This window comes from Achroia grisella, unplaced genomic scaffold (assembly GCF_030625045.1).
Source record: "Achroia grisella isolate CSIRO2021 unplaced genomic scaffold, CSIRO_AGI_Agris_v1 utg780, whole genome shotgun sequence".
NCBI classification, from domain to species: domain Eukaryota; kingdom Metazoa; phylum Arthropoda; class Insecta; order Lepidoptera; family Pyralidae; genus Achroia; species Achroia grisella.
In genome coordinates this window covers 811,409-830,302 of record NW_026713020.1, presented here as the reverse complement: position 1 = coordinate 830,302, position 18,894 = coordinate 811,409, and the positions used below count along the sequence as shown (strand labels likewise).

The window sequence follows — 18,894 nt, the reverse complement described above, 5'->3', positions numbered from 1 at the left end:
ATTAAATTTTGAAACCGTAATATTAGATTTTATTATAATAGTAATTTAGACGTAAACCGGCTAAACGAGAATGACGTTTCCATCTCTTAAATTAGAAATGAATTATTTTTATTTAATTAATTAATGAACGCATAAGTTTTTGTTGTTATAAAATACTGTAAAAGTTAAATATGTCTTTGCTTTTCGTTCCAATACAATTCTGTATTGAACTCAATATTTCTACTATGTTGTACTGGTTTGAATTCGAAACGTGGATTTTATTTTATTTTAACATTCAGAATGGCAATAGTTTTCATGTAATTTTATAGGCATAATCTATTTTTAATTCCCGGCAATGTTTGCACGTCAGTTCGAACTTTTGAACGCATGTGAGTATATTCTTGGCTCAGATTGTTGTTTATTTTAGCGACAGCATCTGACGAACCTTCAAATAATGTGGCAATGTAAGGGAACTAGATTATTTGATTTCATCTGTACCGACACTTGTGAAGTTTTTTTATTGGGGGTATGGGCTATTATATTGTCAGGTGCTTGGACCTGTAGCACTGCTACCTACATACATAGATCTGTTATGCTCGCCCTTTTTCAGCGAGTTAGCTACCTAGACCGTTAAGGGACAAGAATTGAAGAATATTCTTAGGTGCGATGAGTGTAGAGTGTAAACTTTCCAAAGGATATATTACTTTAGTGAGAGTGGGCTACAACCACTTCAGACAACCTCAACTTGGCAAACTTGACTGCAGTTTGTTCTGCAGTTGCTTGCCTGTACACAACAAAATCTACAGGTTTTGTTGTGTACAGGCCCAAATTGAAGTATTATTGAAAGATACGGCCTACGTCCTTAAATAGATATATATTGTATATGAACGACTTCTCAAGGCTTAAGGCTCGTAGACAAATTTATTATCTACCTTTTTAATATGGAAAAAGGAGAGTGAGTCCAGGTGTGACGATCAGGGGGGAAGATGAACGAAGGAGGAAGACTAAATAATCGAACAAAGACAAGGCAGTGACGATCCAAAAAACCTAATGTTCAATATCTTAAATATTTGTGTTGATAATAAATGTTAATAGTTTGGATTGTGTGGATAATTATGTTACTGACTTGACTTATTGTAAATGACAAAGTCAATTAGGAATAGATACGAGTTAAATTTTTTCATATAGTCCACTAGTAATTCTAAGTAGATAAAGATAGCCATAAATTGTTAATTAAATCAAGTTTTGATGATCCACTGCGTAGTGGTTGTGACAAGGTGACAAAACTTATGTATTCAAGGTTAAATTTACTTATGTAATATTAATTAATATTATAATATGACATTCTTTTTGCCCTTCTTTCTGTTTTTTCTATCTTGTCTGTATACTTAACAAAATGAGCAAATCTAAAACTAAGGTTGCGTAGTGTTTTTACCTAACTAAATGAAATAATTGTTTCTATGTATATCTCTAATATAGTAGTACTGACAAACATTGAAACTTCATGACTATATACATATAACTGAAAATATGTCATTAGTATGTAGAATAGATGTTCTACTTACGTAGGTATAGTACTTTTGTTGTAACTATATGCCTGTATCGTAAAGTACTTATTGTGATAAATGATTGTAAAACTTAGTCATACAGTGATGTACGTCTAATACTTTGACTCTTCAAGTAAAGTATCTATTCAGATAGAACCGCTTAATATTTTTATGATAGCAATTTTATAGTGATTATTACCAGCCGATATGCCCGATAAGATTAATATTGTAGGTTAACTCTTAATCTCGGCAATTATGATTATAATACCTATGACAACTATAAAATCGATAGCTCTCCTCCTGCATATTGTTTAAATAGATAGGTACTAAAAGTATTACATACATATATCTATACATTAGTACTTTATTTAAGAAAAATTGTATCCGTCCTTTATTATCAGAACTTTTTATTTAAATAGCTGTTTTTGATAACACGTGTTCATTATGACACTTGTAAATAAAAACGCAATAAACTATAATAAAGACTGATTATTTTTATATATTGTGTTGTTAGCTACTTCTTACTAATACCTATATATAATTGTCACATTTCATAGCAAGACCATGCAAGTTTCAGTTCATGGCTTTTACATTAACAATATTATCATGTATCTACTACTAGCTAATAACACCGGGTACATAATACCTATTAGTATTCTAACTGGCTGGGCATATCTTAACATGCTAATATTGCTAACCATACGCTAATGATGTCTTATAAAGTATAACAAAGTCCTGTCGAGTTGAATGTGTGACAAAATATGAATAGAATCCGGAATCGCATTTTTCTAATATTTATATCTTTATAATATTTCATATATAAATTAATGAATTAGTAACTAAATTTTACCCTATTTAACATACACAAGTTGTAATATTAATATACGACATCATATTCGGATGTCTTGTCATTTAAAAATCTTATGGTTTTGAAGATATATATATATATAGATATAATTTGTATTATATAAAGTCCCTTTATTTTCTGTTATTTAAGTTTAAGTGTTAATACCCATTTTGTAGCTGCATGAAAACGACAATGATACAAAAAAGCTGAAGGTTCCATTGTAATTCGGCACGGAATCCTAAAAATCTGGTTAAATGTAAATAATACTCGTGCCATCCAGTTTGTGTGTATAGCATTAGGTGTTAAAAATAACAAATTTAGCAAAATTTAACATGAGTTCTAGATTCATATTTCATTCTATTCAAAACGACATCATATAATAAGGCAAGACATTTGAGCAAGACAATTGATATCTTTGAATGTTAGACCTATTAGGGTTTAAAAGTCAAAGATATCAATAAATTATAGACTTTTACTTATGCTATTGATAATCTTATATTGTGGTGCCTATACTATTTTTTTACGTAAAATATCTCAATTTTATGTCATGTACTGGCGAAGCAAGTAAATTTTTTGTTTGTGATTACCTGACGTCACTTGTGATAGGCGCGATTCTAAACACTTCGCCAAATAGCGAACGGGGCTGTGACGGCAGCGGGACGCCGCACAGTGTCTTTGACCCTATAAATCGAACATCCTCTTTTTACTTTCCTTGTATATATCTTCATCTTTATATAAAAAATAAAAAAAATTGCTTCTCCGATTTTGATGAAATTTTATGTGTACTCGGTAGGTCTGAGAATAGGTTGTTATCTATTTCTTATAGTCACGAGTTACAAGTATAAAGGTGGCCCAGATATTTTGTTTTATTTGTTGGACAAAATTTTTCTTTTAATTCATGATTCTCCATTAAAATACATATACCTATTTATAAATTATTATAAATTCAAGAACACAACTCGGCCACAAAAATGAAACGTTATCCACTTGCTCGTAGGACAAACACTGGGAATTGTGATCTTAATTACATTTTGAAAATACGATTTCGGATTTCCTTATAATTTGTGTTTTCATTATAATGTTTTTATTGCTTCATTAAGCAACAACTATAATAATAATAACATATTTGATAATATCACTATTGTAATTTTTATTTTTATCCAAACGGTGCAGTAATATTAGTTTTTTAATTAAAAAAGTGAATAGATATAATATAGTATTATTTGTAAATTTCATGTAATCTTAGAGTAATACGATTGTAAATAATAATAATAATATAAAATGATAGTGAGTGATCATTTTTACCGTAACATTGAGTTATACTACCAATATTATATTGAAGCAATCAATTTATTCATATGAGTGTGTACTCTCATTATTGTATATAATTAATACTGATATCTAAATTCCGCACACTTGCACTTAACCTAACTAAAGTCTCGAACGGCGCGGCGCCGGCGTGTTGTTGTACCGACTACTACGTAAAATACGACTCTACGTTCGCCAATATGCGAACCGCAATATACATATATCAGTAGTCGTGTATCTACTCTGGAAACTATGTTAGACAAAACCAAGGAAATTTTTTATTATACATACTCAAATATTGGGATTGTAATACTTACATAGTTTTGTACTTGACGCATATCGATTCGTCTTGTCAGTCGTGACGAGTGAGATAAAAAGTGATGAACGAGTAATGTTGTCGTCCACAGATTGCTATTATAAATACTACCGAACACTGTGTTGGTATCAACGTCCGCGTTCTGGCGAATACCGGTTAACCGTGCAAAGTGAAAGGAACCGTACACAGAGACTACTGAGACTGCGATCGACGTAGAACATTTGATATGCGAACCGAATTGAGGGTCACCTTGAGCGGCGACGCGACCGGCGCATGTGCACCACACCCTCGACCTCGACGCTCCCGCGCGCCCGCTGTCGCCCCTGTCGCGTGACGTCACGACCGGCCCACTGAACCGGCTGAGGAACGCCTCTATCGTGATCACGTGATTCTCTTCACGTGTACGCAAACACCGAAATCGTTGTGTAACTCATATTTCTAAACGACCTTTCCTATCTATATCCAAGATCCAATAGGCTTTTATATACCTTGTTGAACTTTAATTGCTAGTGTCCCCAAAGTACCAATTCCTCCTATTGACATTAAATTGGGAGTAATACGTAAGTTAGTAACTATAGTTAAAACGCAATAATAATGCTAGTCGCCATTGTGGTTGGTTAATTATGGACTAAGGAGGTAGTAAATGTACCTCCTTAATTACTTTGGTACTAGTTATAACTCCATTGCATATAGGCTCGTTGAATTTATTTTAACAACACATTTTTAACACAACAACTATCTACAAATACAGGTGTTATTCAAGGTAGTTCTTGTTAATAAGTAAAGCGAGTCTTTACGAGTATAATTATATATTTTTTATTTATTGTTTAATACAAATACATGTTTATATAGGTATTATAGATTGTGCCATGACTATGAGGAAAACCATCGTTTGGCTTGTGTTGTAAACTGCATCCAACTATGGATATGTCAATGCGTCATACCATGTTTGTGTAGTAATAAATATGAAAGGTGAGACGTGCCCTCCGCCGCCATGTTGTATGCTGTCAACATTAGTCAACTGACCAACGAGTGCCACTAAAATGATTACACTAACTTTCTTTCAAAGTCAAAACCTAGTGAATATATCTACAATATTTACAATTTTATAAATATTTAGTTAAACATTGGTTAATATACCTTACCGTACCATCAGCGTAGTGCTGATGGTACAGTACATAAACAACATCGGTATTGGTGATGTCTTTTGATATAATTGTGAAACCTTATATCTTGGCCATAGTACATGCCTTGGGGCAAAGGTTTTTAATAATACACATTATGTTTATTTTAGTAATTCACAATAACGTTGATGATTCAAATCTTAGGCTAAATATTAGCAAGCAATTCGGGAGTCTTTCTGTGCTGTATTTGTGCCCTTTACCTTACCTCAATTAGGTATTGGCAAAATATGTTTCCGGTTATTAATATTTTATATATTGATAACCGGAAACATTAGTTAAAGGAATATATAATAAAATTTAATATATAAAATTATACACTGTTTTTAAACAACAAAGTAATCTTATCATTAGTAGAATAGCTGTTATCAACCACTGTCAACCAACAAAATCCAAATAGTAATATAAATTATCACACATAATACCAGTTTCTAAGAAAAATTCTGAGGTATTATCACATACACAACAATATTTTAAAAACAATCCATTGTAGATAAGCATAACGGTGCAGAATAAGCAAATATTACATAAAAAAACTTCAAAACAGTTGTAAAAATAAAGGAGCACACGCCCATTTTTTGAATTGGAATATTTTTATTGTCTTATACGTATACACCCATTTAAGAATATTATTATAAAATTTGTCACATGATTTTATATAAATAACCCAAAAATTTTGCTTCGTATGAGACAAAGAAAATTATATTTTACTTTTAACTTAAAATTAATAATATTCCTTTTATGAAATCTTAACTGCCTTACTGGCGCAAAAACAACAGAATCTAATCATAATTACAAACAATATAAACGACAAAAAATAATACATGAGCAATATAAAGTTTACTAGGTGTAATACACGGCATTGCTCTACTTTTTCTCAGATCAATTTTGGTAATGGATTAATTGAAACATACAGAATTAGACAAAGTTCTATATTTTGTGATTAACAATAGATAAAAAATTTATTAGCCAATATACGCTATTTCATAATACAAAATAATGGCAAATCCATTAGAAGTAGATAAACAAAAAAGTAAATATAAACAGTACTTTTATTTTCTTTTTTGTTTGTTATTGTAGTATAATAGATATACTAGATATATGGTACTTCTAAATTATCTATTTACAACTCTCAGTAGATATAAGTAAATAATTGATTTATCTACTTTAAGAAAAGTTTGATTTGACAGTACACCTAGACAATAATTTGTTTTTTGTTTTGGTAATCAGCAAAAAATATATTTTAAAATAAAATATGACGTGTTAAATCATAGTACAGAAATATAAAAAATATGTTTACCTCAGGATTTACCGGGTCGCCAGCCATTGTTCAGATAACAGCAATATTTCAGCGACACTATTAGCACTGGCAACCAAATGGCAAGTGAATACGGACATACACTGACATGTACATATATTTTGTCGGTCTTATCACTCAAACAATTTTTATCTAAAAACAAATTGAGAATTACAAGAATTCTATGATTATACAATAACTTAATCTAAGTTTGCCGATTTCTATAATTAGTTAAAATTCCTTACGTTGTTTGATAGATCTGTATCATCAGGATTTCAGGGATTACATTTAAATTATATTTTTGTTTGGCTACTTATGCCAAAGTTCAAGAAATTGGACTAGGGGCTAAAATGAAAATTTCGATATCTAAGAATATTTATTTAAATAGCTAACTTTTTTAATCAGTGCCACATCTAACGCGCTCTTAATTAATGCTTCTTGATTTTGCCTTTAGTGTAAAATGTTATTTCTATTATATACGAATTAATATTTAAATTTATATTTTGTCTTATTTTTCAATTATATAAATATTATACAAATGGAATAAATAAATATTAACCAAAATTGTACAAAAGTGTTAAGTGTATATATATTTTGTAATGCATTTTACAGGTAAAAAGAAAATGTATAAAACGTTGTGTAGTAGAATGTATTATCATATGGCTTATAATTATTACATTTTTTAATGTTCGTTTCGGTCTCTTACTTCTGTCACCTTGAACACTAATTAGAAGGTCAGTTCAGTAATAAGAATATGACCAAATAAATATTTTTATTGTTATTAGTAAGCATTGTTTTATATTGTACTACTATACAATATGATTGACTAATTCATCATCATCATCTGCTTTTTCCTTATTCCATTTATTTGGGGTCGATGTAATATGTTTTTCTCTTCCATTCAACTGTGTTCGCAGTCATCTCATTATTATCTTCGTAATATCACATAAGCCATGATTTTAAATAGTTTGAACTCTTATTATCATATGGGTAAATTTAGTATCTAGTCACTAGAACTTCGTCTAAATGTTCGACTTTATGTCTAAGATACTGGTTTTAATGAATTTTAGCATAAATATACCTTGGTCATGTCATGGATGGCCATTCATTATGCTATATGAGACCACAACATTATATAATACCTAGTGCCTAATCGCAGTTGTGACATTTACATAACTTCGGTCATAAGTTAGAGTATGAATATCATGAAAGGTTATATCATATTAATAGTAAATCGTAATTCATACGATTTTATGTTACATAAGGAAAGTCCGTGCTATTAGTAATCTATAACACATCGTTCCTAGTTCTCGTCATGCGTGGCTATTCTATAGGACTAAGATGTTGTGTCTCCTTGCCTTATAACTTTGCTACCATATCTCACATTCCAACCGAAACATTGTTAGGAAAAACGGTAATTTAAGACTAACTGCGATAGGTGGAAATGAGGTACTCACGCAGACAACATTGTACAAAGTCTACCTCTGGTAGTTATTGTAATTCTTAATAATTATAATTAATAAAGCTATCATTATCGTCTTATATTCACTTATCTATTTCTAGTAATTGAATTTGAGACTAGTACCTAAAGTAGATTATAATGTAATATATATATATATACATATTACATATGTACTTATCATGATTACTGATGTTAGTAAAAAGTCAATTTCTGGATCGATCTCAAAAAGATCCATACAAGAAGTTACCTACTTACTAAAAATATAAAACAGGTAAAGTGCGAGTCATCCTCGCCTCGCTCGAAGTTTTAGAACAAATATTAATTGTAAACTGGTTTTGATTTTCTTTAGGTAGGTACGTACATCTTAATTTACAGAAGTAAGTATGAGGTAATATGTCTATTTAAACACAAGTATAATAATATATGTTTCCTAAATAGGGTTATGTTATTAAAGACAAGATGATAGATATTTATAAATCCTAATTAAGGATAAAACTAGTGTTCGTTAATAATATTTTTTCTTGAAATTGGTGAAACACTTGTGTATATATATATATATATATATATAAATGTTGTAGGATCCTTAGGATTTCGTTTTACTTTTTAAACGTTACGTTAAAAACGTCTCTGAAAAATAAGAAAACTAAATTTGGGCAATATTATATGTGTAACTGTTATAAGTTACTCAGAACAATTAGCATAAAGTGATTTGTTAATCGTAAAAAAATACATGTGCACATGTAGTCATAAATATGAAATCTATCGAACAAATACATGTTTGTCTTTTTTTTTTATACTATGATGGTGGCAATCAAACATACGGCCCATCTGATGGTAAACGGTTACCGTAGCCTATGAACGCCTGAAACACCAGGGTTATCACGTGCGCGTTGCCGACTCTTAAGAAACCTTAATATACCCTTCAGGAAAAACCTCGGCAGGAAGTTCATTCCACAATATAAGGGTACGCGGGAGGAAACTCCTCTGAAACCGCACTGTTCGGGACCATTTAGGTTCCAGCGTGTGGGGATGAATTCCCTGTTGATGGCGAGTGGTGCGGTGGTAAAAGGTGGCTGTCGGCATCATGTCTAACAATTCCTTAGAACACAGTCCGTTGTATAATCGGTACCTTTTCTCCCAGGTGACTGCGGAACTCAACAGTACTAGAGATGTCGACACCGAGAATCCCAATACTCTTAGAAATGGTAACGGACGTGTTCTGGAATTGAGGAGCCACAGCAAAAGGGATTTTCTTAGCGGTGTACGCGCAGGCTTGTGTCTTAGTAGGATTGAATTGAACTAAGTTCAGTCGCCCCCAATCGGAGACTCTGGTAAGAGTACTCTCGATTTCAGACACAAGCTGTTCGCGATTTGCCTCCACCACGGAAAGAGGGATATTAGCACGGCCCGTGTAATATGCGTCTATCATCATCTATTTATTTTGGTATACATTTCATGTATAAGTGGCGCTCTCTTTCGTATTTTATAAGTTTCTATTTAATGTCATCATCGCCTATTAAAAGCAAAGCCATGTGTGTAAAATTTGTATACCTTACACATATTTGGTGACTATGTAAGTTGTCTGTAAATGCCTAGATGGCGCTAGGTGTAGCGACTCTTATTTAAAAAGTAGTATTTGTTTACAAATTGCTCATGGGCTTTACATAATAAACATTTCATAATAAATGTTTTGAATTTATTCAAAGCTAAATTCAAAATATCCTTCAGTATCTTACTGTAAAACTTACATAATAGCCCACTCTGAGGGAGCGAGTGAACTTAGCAAATGCATCCGTAAACCAAATAGAGAATTTCTGTCAAAGTAAATAAAAAAATATCTTTTAAGGTAAATAACAGGTTGCGACAAATTCCTTGTAATAAGTACCTAAAGAAAAAAAAATTAACAAGTATAGTGTATGTCTTTGCTATTTCAGTCTGTGATATCTGTTAACGAACGGCTTGGTTGCTAGATACATTACTGTATTAGCGTTCTCTACTAGTAGATAATGTTGTCTACAAAAGTCTCGGAACATCATTGTTTGCTGTCAACTATCAAAAAAAATTTCTTATGCACAATATTCAATTAATAACAATAACTAAAGCACTAGAGACTAGTCTGAAATAACTACTAAATATTTGACTTATAAAGTTATTATTAAGTTAGAAAAGATCGTATATATAAATGACAATTGCTCGACGTTTTATATAGTAACTACTTTTTATAAACGATGAGTCCTCATTTAGTTCATTCTAAGAATAATAACTATTCTTCATACATTTTGAGTTCAGCTGCCATAGATTGAAACTACATACTTATTTAAGTAACACTAATATAGACTCTTGCGGTAAAATGTATTAAGGAAGTTAGTAAAATATAAAGTAAATTTTATTTTATCTGGTAGATTTTTGATTAAAGTATTGTGTGTAGTACCTTAGAGAGGGTACTGCGATGATGCATGATGCGACGAGGGTCAAAGCAGGGCAGTTGGACGATCTAGGAAAATTCACCAGAAATTAAGTAAAATGGTTTCCAGTTGATATGATATGTATCATAGTACATTGCTAGCTATGAGGGCAGCAGTCTCCACTACGTGCTGCTACTAACAATTCCTCTTCCCTTAGGTATGGTATAAGTTTGAAATTGTATTTAATGAAAACTTTAAAGGAGATGGAATTATTTGGTCAGTGGAATGTTGTCGAGGCGTGGGAAGTTATACCTAGTAGCGTGCAGTTAAATTAATTGAGAGCGGTCGGTGTAACGCTGAGATCTGTCTCTGGTATCACTCGGCGGCCTTGTTGCTTCGTTTGATAAACGGCGCTATAAACTGTAGATATTAGGTTCAACGAGGTTAAGTAGACAAATTTATGGGAAAGTTTATTTAAAATCCTAATTTAATGGGCTCTACTACACTATACAAATACTGACTCTACCAGTATAACTTATGTTATTTCAATAAATTTATGTCTTTGTAGGTAGGTCATATATAAAAGTATATAACTTAATTAGAAATCAGACAACTCATTTCAGTATACCGATAAAATCGTAGTGTTACGAATTTATCGGCAACTTTGACATATTTCTTCTTCTACCTTACCGAAAATCGAACATTGATTAGAAAATTCTTTAGAAAATAATCTAGAAAATGTCTTTAAGTATTTCCATATCTAGTAGTTATAACATTGCTTAGATTGATACAAAATAGCGCTGTGCGTCCAGGGTTATTGTTATTATTATATTCACTATAAGTGGGTAAATTTATTTGTCTTTTGTGTTATGAAATTTGGATGTATTCTTCTTCTTCTCATCTAAAAATACCAAACGAATAGTAACCCGTATTAGGGGACTATTCTGAAAGTATGACTTAACCTCCCTAAACACTTTATTTTTGTACAGATTACAACGGTTACATAGTGCACCTAGGTAACAAGTGACTCCTGACTGATGATGGACGATTGGGCAGGTAGAGGCATAATAGCTGTAGCGCCCAACCGTAGCGTCCTCGTTCTCGTAGCTCGTGCGCCGTTGCGGCCGAGGGCGGATGCGCGCGATTCAGTCAACAAGTAGCTTTCGCTGCGTACGCGCACACTAACGTGCTCTTAAACGATCGTTATGCCGGTAACCGAATTTCGTACCTCATCGGTAATTACGATTTGCTAGCTGAATAGCTTGGATTGTGATCTCACGAGTTTAAGACTGATGTTGTGATATTACATTTAAATATGGACGTGTGTGGTTTATACGGATGACGGTAGCCAGTGGACACGACGGCGGTGGTCGGTGGGCACAATGAGCGAGCTGAATTGGCACAAATGGGTAGTGTTGTCGCTGCTCGGATTGGCTTTGTCCGCTCGGCCAATTGGCTGCGATTACAGTTCCATCACCGAGAAATTCGGAGCGGAAGCCGTGGCTCGATGCAATGAAAAATGTCCATTCCAGGTTTGTTGTGCAAATATGCAATAAACAACACAGACAACACGTAATATATCTACTGTCTTCAATTTCTGATATTGACTATTACAAAATATAACGTATCTACTGATCTAATATTGTGTATGTCTTAGTAGTAACCGTCACTTCGTCGTATCATTATATATTCTTTTCTACCTCACAATATTGTCAGTAGGTATCGTATTAGTTCGTGTACTGTTCTTTTTGTATTATGACTAGGTTTTCATTTCCTACGTAGCTAATCTTGCTACATTAGCAATAATACTAAGATAAATTGTCACTCAAACGTAGAGTCTTACGCAGACTTGCCTAAATAGTCCCTTGCAACTAACAAAATAAAGTTAACATTAAAAATGTGTAGAAAGCATAATGCGGTAAAACTCTTATGAGTGATAGGATCTGTTTTTGCTATTTTTCTTCAAAGTTAGTGAACGCAGGAACTACACGAAATTTTATGTATTTATTTTACAATATTTGTATGTTGTGATAAATAGGTACAACAGTTTTTTTCATGGCTAAGTATTCTTTTATCTGTAACGTGCCGTTATTTAGGTACCGTGTAGCACTTTATACAGGCAAAGTAATGTTATTATTTTCCATGTTGATAAAAAAGTTATCGTTGGGTTATTGAACGTAAGCGAACGAGGATGATCGTGGTTTATTTATTTGCGGCACCAGCAGGTTCAACGCACATCTAAGCAATTGTCAGCAATTAGCGAACTACCGTAATCAACGCAGTCATGCTAAATATAGTCCATAGTCCCTACAATACACCCGGCTAGTGACGAAGCACTCCAATTTTGGCCTTGATCCTTAATTCTAGGACAATTAGCCAAAAATAAGACATGTTTCAGTCCAGGTGAAAAGATTGCACAGTTCCGATTATTGTTTTTTACCCTAAACATCGTTTATTTTATGATCAACTTGCAACTTATACAAATAAAATGAATACAAAAAACTTTGTAAAGTGACCAAACTTATTAGAATTACGCTTATACTAGAGCTTTGCGTGACATCCTCGGAAAGAGTCATAAGCATAAAATTCTGGTGGTTACCACAATTTTATATATGTCTTATATATGGCTCACATATCTTATATAGGAATGGATCATAAATTTTTATAATACAATAATAACGTTTTTTATTTGCGAGAGTTGTAGAGTCGCCTGTAATTTTATTTATAACAGATTCAGAGACAATAGCAAAATAAGTGTTATGTGATCATAATCAAACTTATTGACTGATCCTTCAGCTTGTGTAAAGTCAAACAATAGTTGTAATATTTATGAAGTTAAATAAAATGTCATATACGAGCATGAGGGTGTTAAAACTGTCTGACCCAGTTAATAATATTTTACTAAATATTTTCGATTTAGTATCAAATCCATAATCACATTGAGAATAGAATATTCGAATGTAATTGTCCAAAATGGTGATATGATGCCATCGCCACACACGGTTTTATATTTTTATAAAATATTGGAACCATTTCCCATTGTAAATCAATCAACATTATAGGGCTTAAGATATAAAACATCAAAAAGCGAAACCACAATGTATCAGATTTCAGTATGGAAGCCTCTGCGATGCGGCTGGAGTGGGTCCGGTCACACGGTTACAAAACAACAAAACTGCGCAAAAAGTACAACAAATTTACAAAGATACATTGAACATCATCATCATAGATTTTGAAGTTTAAGTACCATTTTTCAAAAGTTATATACTAAATACATAAGTATATATACTAAATATAACAACGACCTATTGCCATTTAAAGGCCTGAGAGATCTAATAGTAGTCAATTCAATTGTCGGTATTCATTATAATGAATTTAACGTCGTAGGTATTGTTACTCAAAATGTATGTACATCTATATAATCCCATAAATATATATATACCCTCTCTATGTATCCATTTGCCTAAGGTTACTGGAGGTAGGTAAATATAAGAGGAACGTTTTTTTATTATAAAACATATAAATAACGATTTTGTTTTCCGTCTTATTACATTTTCATTGGATTTTTGAGTTTTGCTGTAGGTTAATAATTCGACTATTTTAATTGATTCATATTTACCTACTGATTAGACATGAAATAATAGGAGATATCTTACATACACATTTCTTACTAGGTAATAAAAAAAGAGGACAATATTATACGTTACATTAATTAGATCGACCATGTCGACGCCGACGACGGTTCAATTGGATTCTATGAATGCAGGTAGAGAACCATCCCGTGATTGGTGTCGCTTCGATGCGCACGCGCTGCCACACCGGATGTTATCAGGGCTCCGGTGAACATTACATCCTCTGTCCACGACTATAAAAAAATTCTGCATTCGAGTTATTAGAGATTTGAATTTTTTTTTTCTTTACAGAATCGTACCGGAGATGGTCACTTCGATGTTAGCTGTGGTTCTAATTGTAGTGTACAACAGGTTAGTGGACATACTATCGATATTTCACAAAACACATTTATGAGAGGAAAGTTCTCTTTAATATTCATTATGTGTGTATATAATTGGACACTTCATTAACCTACCTAAATAACGTCACGATTATTAGAGGGGATCCCAAATGGGACTGTCAGAAACATTATTGACGATCGACGTGATGAACGCAACACTTGATATGCCTCACATTTCGAAATAGAAATAAATAGAAATAATCTTTATTCAAATAAACTCATTACAAGCACTTTTAAATAGTCATATTTTGATTCTACCACTCATTCGAAATGCAGATTCATCACAAGAAGAATGAGCAAGAAACTTCTGTGTTGCTCTTTTTAATAGATTTTTTTTTTATATAAATAATTACAGTATAACAAGTAAGAGGCATGCGATAATCAACATAACAAACAACATAACAACAAACAATCAACAAGAAAAAAAAACAAACGCTACGCACTCATTATTAGTGTAATCAGATAATATTGTCAGTGCTATGGATTTAAAGTTTTTCTATAAAAACATTATTATCGTTAACGAATTCTTCAATTTTATAGTAAGCTTTTTTGCAAAGGAACTGTTTTATTTGACATTTAAATCTTTTTTCTGGCAGATTTATAACAGACTCTGGTATTTTATTGTAAAACCTTACGCAATTGCCATAAAACGAATTACTAACTTCAGCCAAACGACATTTAGGTAAAATTAGTTTATTATTGTTACGTAAGCTAGTTTTCGTTAATTTCGCTTGGTACATTTGAATTTAAAGTAGTAAATAGCAGGGTCTTGGATAAGTTTGGTTTATTGCTGGTGTTTCCATCACTGGAGAGTCAGACATATAAAGACACATAAATAAAATGACACAAAGTTTTTTGTGGTGACCAGTTTTGTAATCATGACCTTTAAGCGTAAGTCGGGGTAGTAAACTTTTAAATCTTGATACTCTCAGGTACTACCGTAAGCACTACTTATACTATTTTTGTGTTGTATTCAGTTATGTTCTGTATTTTTTCACTTACGTAGAGTAAGTGAAAAAATACAGAACAAAACTGAGAGCCGGCCTATATTATTTTATAAGTTGTTGATAGATAAATAATCAGTATGTTTACTATACATATTTGCGTAAGAACTCCAAATTGTAGGTATAATTTATGTAACCCAATTACAATGTTATAATTTTATTATTATGTAAAACAAAACAGAATATATTGCTCGTACTCATGTTTTTTATACTACCTATGTAAGTACCAACTAAGTTGGAACGATAGTAGATTTTACATGAATTTTATTGACTATTGGCTAACACAAAAATAACATTACATTTCCGTTATAGATACACGAATATCATGAAACTTTTACCTATTTTTTATCAATTGATTCTGAAAAGGAAGTTCTTAAATTACACTACATTTTTTATACGTATGCAACCTTAAACTTTATTTTATTGTGGATATCGCAGATTCCTTTTACAATCGATAGACATACCGTCCATACACATTTTGTGGCGACGAATGATGATGATGATGATGTTTTATTAAAAAAATTATATTATTATATATAATATAATTTTTTTAATAAAACATATTTACACATACCTGTAAGTCTGACAATATGTATTGTTATCTAACAGTATTATAAATAAGACATATGTACTACCTACAGGTTAGTTACTAAATCCTGTATTATATACGGACTGTTTAACTTCTGCAACTGAAAACTTGGTTCTCCGTAAATTTTTTTGATATTCTATTTTTGTCTGTTACTCATGCAATATTTCCTTATTTTGAATATTCTGAGTACCGACTTTCCAATCGAGAAAATATCATCCAAACCTACACTGCGGTCAATGATATCTTTATTAAGAAAATAAATAATGTATTTAGTATAAATAGTATCTATAAACATCTTTAGTATTGACAGGTCGATTTTACATCCTTCTTCGTCGTTATCCATAAAAAAAGTCAGCATTGTTGTTGTTATAGCTAGATCATTGTGTATAAGGAAGGTAGAGTAATTATAGCGCTATGAGTCTAGATTATACCTTAGAATTTTCTTATTTTAGCTAAGTTCCATGTTTGCTATAACGTTATAATTAGGCAACGTAACGTTTCTGTCAAAAGGCATATATAGTTAGAAATAGAAAAAATCCTCAGGAATGGTTATAATATTTTAGTTCATTATCGGTAACGCATTAGAGAGATTCAATGCAAGATATTCAATACATTTTCAGATATTATATACCTAAAATACATTGTTGAAATAAAAATGCTACGTATTTACATACATCTTGTACCTACATAACAATCTTATTTTTGTATATACCGATTACATATCTTTAGAGGTTCTTCAGGGTAATCGAATTACGTTATAAAAATAATTATTACTTGCGTACCTGATGCTTTATATTTATCGTATAAGTGATAACTAAATTGCACAGATTCACCTGTGACCCGTAATGTGATAATACAGCACTTAATAAAAACAATTTTAAAATATTCGATAAAGTGTACATTAAGATTACTTTAATAATATAATTAAATTAAAAATACACGTAATAAAATAATAAGTTTGTGGACTTGTTGCCTAGCGAGGACAAGAATTTCTGACATTACTAATACTCTGGAAACTAGTGGAAACTACGCTCTATTCCCGTAACTGAGTTGTTGATTAATCTGCATAATATGCATTGAGTACATTATACGTCTGCACCATTAAATAGCACATACGATTTAAATTTAGGTTGAACGTTCTTCCAAAATATGCCGCATGTTACTAGTTTGTTTCTTTTTATACTACGATAGTGACAAACAAGCCTACGGCGCATCTGTTGGGAAACTCTTACTGTAGACTATAAACACCTGAAGTTTTGTTAACGTCACATTTAGTTAATTAAATAGTAAAAAAATTTTACATCTCCGACATACCACATCTTCTTTTCTGTTCATACCTCAAATCTGAGCGTAGCTGTGTAATATAATAAATGTCTTTGACCCTTTTAACTATTACAGTTGGTACGACTTGTACAAAATCTACTTAGAACTAAAAAATATTAAAAAGTATGTCCCTTGGACAGAATTACACCATAAGAACAGGTAAAAAATATCTATATATTAAATGCAATATAATAATATTCTTACCACGTCATTACTATTCGGTGTAACAGTATCTACTAAATTGTTTTACAAACAGTAGATACTTGTGTATGGAGAATGTTACATTTGTCATTCGGGTTTACAAAAACTGACATAAAACGTACTGTTCTCTTCAAACATTACGGTTACAGCCGTTACTTCTGTTTTATGTCAAAATTATCACTTTAGTCCAATTTACGCCCCTACTATGCAACTGCAGACTGCAAAAAAACTCAAGTGGAGAGACGGCGGGCGAAGGGCACAACCCTCTTCTGAGCAAAAGTCAATTGACTTGTTTCCATTTATTATTACTTAGTGTGATGTATTACTCACTTCTTGTAGAAATTATTGCAATTTAATTCGACGTGTAATAAAAACTTGTCATTATTTTCCATTTAATATAATCACAAGTAGCCACCCACTCGCTACTTTATCTGCGTAGTGTGGTAGGTAAGTAAAATTTCACTGCAATTTTGTTTACTTTTATTTAATAAGCTATGATTAATTGAATTATGTACTTATCGTTATACATATCTTTACAGCTTACATCACACTATATAGAGAAGTGATAAAATTTTAATCGGTCATTACAATTTAAAACATTTTTATGTAAACTAACCTATATCTACCAGGTCAAAGTTTATGACCCATCACAGACAGAATGGTTATCGGTGCAAAAAATAATGTTATAAGTTGTTTTAGAACAGTAAGTAACTAGACAAGCGTCTGTCTCTTATACAGGTTTCAGTATTAAATGAATAATGATAGGTACCTACTATTCAAAAGACATTGAATTTTACCGCTCATGATAATAATTTAATTTAAAATTATCCAATAAATTCATAAAAAATTACATTAAAATAACTAAGTGTTTTAACATTAAAATATTCATTTAATATATAAAATGTAATTGATAATCCTACTATTGTCTATTATATATGTAAAATATTTTTTCTAAAAGACTGGACAGATTTGGATGTCAACGAATACACAGTAAGAACATATCCTCGATTAACACATGAGGTACTTTACTTACTACCAGAATTCACACTGTCGGCACAGTGTGGTACAGATATTTTACTACTTACTGAAATCGAATTTACTTTACACTCTGGTAACATCACTCATCGAGCCGCAAAGGTGCAGCAGACACATCTTGCGTCGGCCACTCAGGCCGCCGATGCACTGGTTGTTTGGTGCATACATCCAAACGTGTCTAATAGTTATTCCCATAAACTTGTTTACATTCTACAAAGTTCCAGCTAAACTGTTACTTAACAGTTAACAAACATATCCAAATTGTATAATGGACAAGGAGAGAAAGTAGATCAAATTCCTTTCATCTTCGTTTTTCTTCCGTCTATATTTGGTATTCATATATGGAAAGGTACTGGAATTAAGTTATCATAATAATATTGTTGTACTG

At 31.8% G+C, this 18,894-nt stretch overlaps 1 protein-coding gene across 1 annotated transcript in view; it reads left to right on the top strand.

The window, feature by feature from the left end:
- Positions 1-11,507: 11,507 nt before the first annotated feature.
- The window catches only part of LOC131850851 (proto-oncogene tyrosine-protein kinase ROS), a 38,122-nt gene continuing 30,735 nt past the window's right edge, over positions 11,508-18,894 (top strand). Inside the window, exons 1-2 of the mRNA XM_059201225.1 lie at positions 11,508-11,874; positions 14,266-14,325. Of these exons, the coding sequence (XP_059057208.1) occupies positions 11,725-11,874; positions 14,266-14,325 (210 nt within the window). The 5' untranslated portion in view covers positions 11,508-11,724. The remainder of the gene's footprint in view (positions 11,875-14,265; positions 14,326-18,894) is intronic.